General features: G+C 44.3%; 1 protein-coding gene across 1 annotated transcript in view; it reads right to left on the reverse strand.

Moving 5' to 3' along the window:
- The window catches only part of T265_15084 (hypothetical protein), a gene marked incomplete at both ends in the record, with an annotated part of 7,868 nt that extends 4,179 nt beyond the window's left edge, over positions 1-3,689 (reverse strand). Inside the window, one exon of the mRNA XM_009176512.1 lies at positions 3,375-3,689. Within this exon, the coding sequence (XP_009174776.1) occupies positions 3,375-3,689 (315 nt within the window). The remainder of the gene's footprint in view (positions 1-3,374) is intronic.
- Positions 3,690-4,005: the final 316 nt, after the last annotated feature.

Genomic DNA, 4,005 nt, shown 5'->3' on the forward strand with positions numbered 1-4,005 from the left:
TCCCAATCTCCGGTTTTGATGGTTTCCTACCCGCAAACCCCCCCCCCCCCCGCCAAAAAAAGAGAGACTTTAGCTTACAGACTTTGAAGCAGTGGACGGATCCGTAGCGTTAGCGACATTATTTCGCACGACTACAGAAGTCATTTGACACACGTGTTTTTTTTGCAAGTCACTTTCCCGAAAAAGAGAACCATCCAGGAGAAAATTTATTGTATAGAAGGCGCCAGAAGTGTTGTGGTGGTTACCGAGCTATTTAGTGGCGCCGTTGGATATCGGATATAGCTGTACTACGTGCTTTATTTACGAAAAACCATGTGCGTCCGTCACTGGAATCTATTTCTGTTGTTAAAGTTCAATGCAATGTGCACCCAGTGACACGTGGCCAGGAAAAGTTTCAAGTAGAGCAGCTTGCCTGGAGTTACTGGGGCTATGCTCTTTAAGTGATATCAAATGACCGTATCATTCTTGTGGCGAATAAGTGTGCATCCAAAAGTACACGAATTTTCAACAGAAGCTTCACTCGCTTGCTGGAAGGGAATGAGACTGAGAAAGATATGAACTGCCCGTTTTCCTCTGCATTATAGTGGAAAACTATCAAATTACACTCGGTTCTTAATCTATTGCAAAGCACGTGGTGCGCAATCGCTCCAAAAATGGGGATAATTTATTGTCTAAACAACAGGAGTCATCAGCTTTCCTCTATTTTCTATGAGACTAACAAGCCTGACCGGCTTGGCGAGAAAGTCACGTCAAAGTTAAAAACTTTCTCAAACAGAAGACAGGCATTTCGTAACCAACACTGAAATGTCGACTGTTAACTGAAGAGTCTATGAGTTCTGAGTCTAACTATATGAAATAGAGGTACTGAAAAGGCGAGTTTCATGCAGTTTTCCATAAAGCGTGAAATTCGTTTTGTCGTTGCTGTCGCTGGCAATTTTGTAAGTATATGTTTCAACCCAAACGACTTCGAGTTCCACGTGGTATGCCACAACTAGCACAGCAAAACTGACTGTAAATCAGCATGTTTTCAATGCCATCAACTTCTGACTCATAAAAACTTGAATATTCAGGATCCGATTTGATAACCGTATGAGCATAATCCCTCACAGACATTGCAAGCAAGGACAACCAAGGATTCAGCAATAATTCCGATGCGTTGTCCAGGTCCCACTGCCGTACAAAAGTACGGACAATGTGATAGCACAGTACACCAGGGTTGTGATGTCCACTCGCCCCAAACACTTTATCGCAGTCCTATTAAAGCGAAGTAAGACTTTGGTATTTGTCGGGCTCAACTCCTTGCCGACCGTGTGGTCGGTGCTCGGAGTACCGGCGAGGAACCAGAAAGGTGGACGACACACTATCCCACCACCATCCACACCCATGGTGAACTTCCGTGATCTGTAGGTCGGTAACATTTGGTCCTTGAGCCGTTTGTGTGAAGAGTATCCTGAAGTGAGTAGGTGACCATCCAAAACGTAGCAAATAGCGACCACCTTCTGAACTCTGAAAATTTCCCGCGCTTGTTGCAGTCAGGTAGGAGGTAAATAAGGGCGCCGCCCTGAGGTGGTAGTTTTGTTTGACCCCTGCGTCAACGTTGGGATTCACAGACAGTCCTACGGGCTCTAACATCAGCCTTCATTCCAGATTTGAAGAAGTTGACCAAACTAACGGATGTATTTTGAAGTTCCATCTTCCGAAAAAAAATCTACAACGCTTCTCTATTCATCAAGTCAAGGGGTTTGTTGACGTTTCCGTCAAACTTATGTCCTACTTGAATCCGAATTTCACGAAAATTATGGCGTTTCTAAGCTTAGAAACACCATAAGCAAGAGATACAGCTAGGTTTCAGATGAGTCTCTCGCAAAACCGACTTTGTTTGTGAATGAGTGTATTTCGCTAAGGACGTATAGCTGTTAGCTGCGCAGGTGAAATTCCTATTGTTAATTCCACTGCGAAGATTGGACTGGTCTTATTAAAAGACTCTACACAAAGGTGAATAAGGAATTTAGAGTGGAGACCTTGTAGTATTGTGGAGTATGCTCAGCCTTTTATACTGAATGGAGCATATGTTGGATTGCATACTGCCGTCCTTGTCCACTAGAATTAGATGGTTCTGTGGAAAATCCGTTACTCTCATTGACCTATTAGTTTTCCATTTGTTACCTCTCTTCAACAGTGGCAAACTGCTCGTGTTGCTCCTTTCCGTACATTCTGACATCTAATTCGCTTGATCCGAGTAGAGACTGGGAAGCATGACAAGCTGCGCCTTTCACACGGCTGAGATTTTGTTCGGCCCGGATGTCCTACAGAACCCGCAAATATAGCGTTTTGGGTCTATGGGCTTTTTCTGCTCCAAAGAAATCTTTATATCGATCTTTGTATGACTGGAAGCTGCATCTAACTCATAGATGACGTTCTAGCTCACGCAAGCGTTCAGTGAGATTGTTTCTTGCAGTTCAAAATTCATCTTAGGTGGTTCAGTTTGACGGGTTCCGTAGTACTTTAAGTGAAGCTACATTCCACTCGGCCTTAGGCAAAATGGTGGCTGTATTTTTTCAGTCCAATTACTTCGTACTGATTTCTTCATCCCGATAATCTCCAGTGCAGCTTCGTGTATGCATATTTTTACTACGGCTTCTTGTTCGTCTACCGAACCCGTAGAGTTGTTTTCGACAGCCTTTCGGGTAGCACCAACTGAAATCTCATCGTACTTGCCAAATTACCCAATCCGGCCTCACATTTTGTCCTTTTGTTACGTGGTGTACTAATTTTGCGGAGTATTCCTCGTGCCAAAGAAGTGTCACTGTTGCATTCAGCACCACGCATCACTTTGGTAACTAACATTCTTTTGAGGTTTATTCATTGGAGGATTACATAGTCAAGAAGACTCCAGCGTCTAATTCTCGGTTGAGGCCATGTGACGGCTGGGTTTCTTCCGGCGTTAAGCCATGTTGGACAAAAGCCATTGATGAGTACTGTTTTTTAACCTGATTTCAAATGACCCCAGTCTCCAAGCTCCTGAATCTTGGTTGAATCGACAATCTAAATTCTTACTGAAAATAGTTGGTGGCTGCCAATTATCGAATAAAGTTGGTCGGACATCCACGTGCAAACCTCGTTTCTTTCCTCTTCAGAATGACGCATTTTTGGCACATGGGCACGCATTCACGCTCAAACTCCCTCTCGCAAGTTGAACTCGTATTATCGTTATTTTTGGATAGATGGAATTCGATCCAACGCAGGTGTCTGCGGGGTTTGCAGAAATCAAATTCGAGTCCCTTTTAATTGAACAGTCCTCCTTCTGTCCTGATGCAATTATTCTGATGAGTGGCCTTGAGATAGCCCAGGGGTTAAGGCCAGAATTTACTGACCAGAAGGCCCTTGGTTCGAGTCCAGCCTCTGAATCTCGACTGCTTCTCTCTAGGATTTGGCTGCCTGGTAGTATCTAAGCCGTCGTGTTTCCTCCACGTAGCTTGGCAGCTAGGCACCAAAAGGGTGTTACAGTTGGACGGTTTTTTAAGATTCTGGTGAGTGCACATCGAAAAAGGGAAGCACTGAGCTCGAGTTTCCATTTTATTAGAGCTCATCCGCAGTGCAGATTCTTGGTCATGTCCGAGTCTGAACTCCGTACACTTAACATGCGAGGCAAGCGTGTTGCCGCTACCCCACCAACTTACGGTAGACGCACCTGAATTGTGGTGTCTGAATAGCGAACGCTCTTATGCCCGACACGTCAAACGATGACCCATGTGGACATACTGACTCAAGTTTCAGGACCTCCCAATCAAGTAGCTCGAAGGATTGCTTGAAAACTGCGGGATCGTTTTTCGATTAGTTGTAGGTGCTTGGGGAATTTGTTGGATTCACATTTATGAAATCCTTTCCAGAAAGTCTCTTTTTGCCGCAAATATAATTTTATGCACACTTCCACTGTATTCTGAGACTCCTGCTTCAAACAGTAATTCCTATGTAACCACTCTGGTCTCACTCAGCGTTGACATT

This window comes from Opisthorchis viverrini (assembly GCF_000715545.1).
Source record: "Opisthorchis viverrini unplaced genomic scaffold opera_v5_342, whole genome shotgun sequence".
In the NCBI taxonomy this organism is placed as follows: Eukaryota; Metazoa; Platyhelminthes; class Trematoda; order Opisthorchiida; family Opisthorchiidae; genus Opisthorchis; species Opisthorchis viverrini.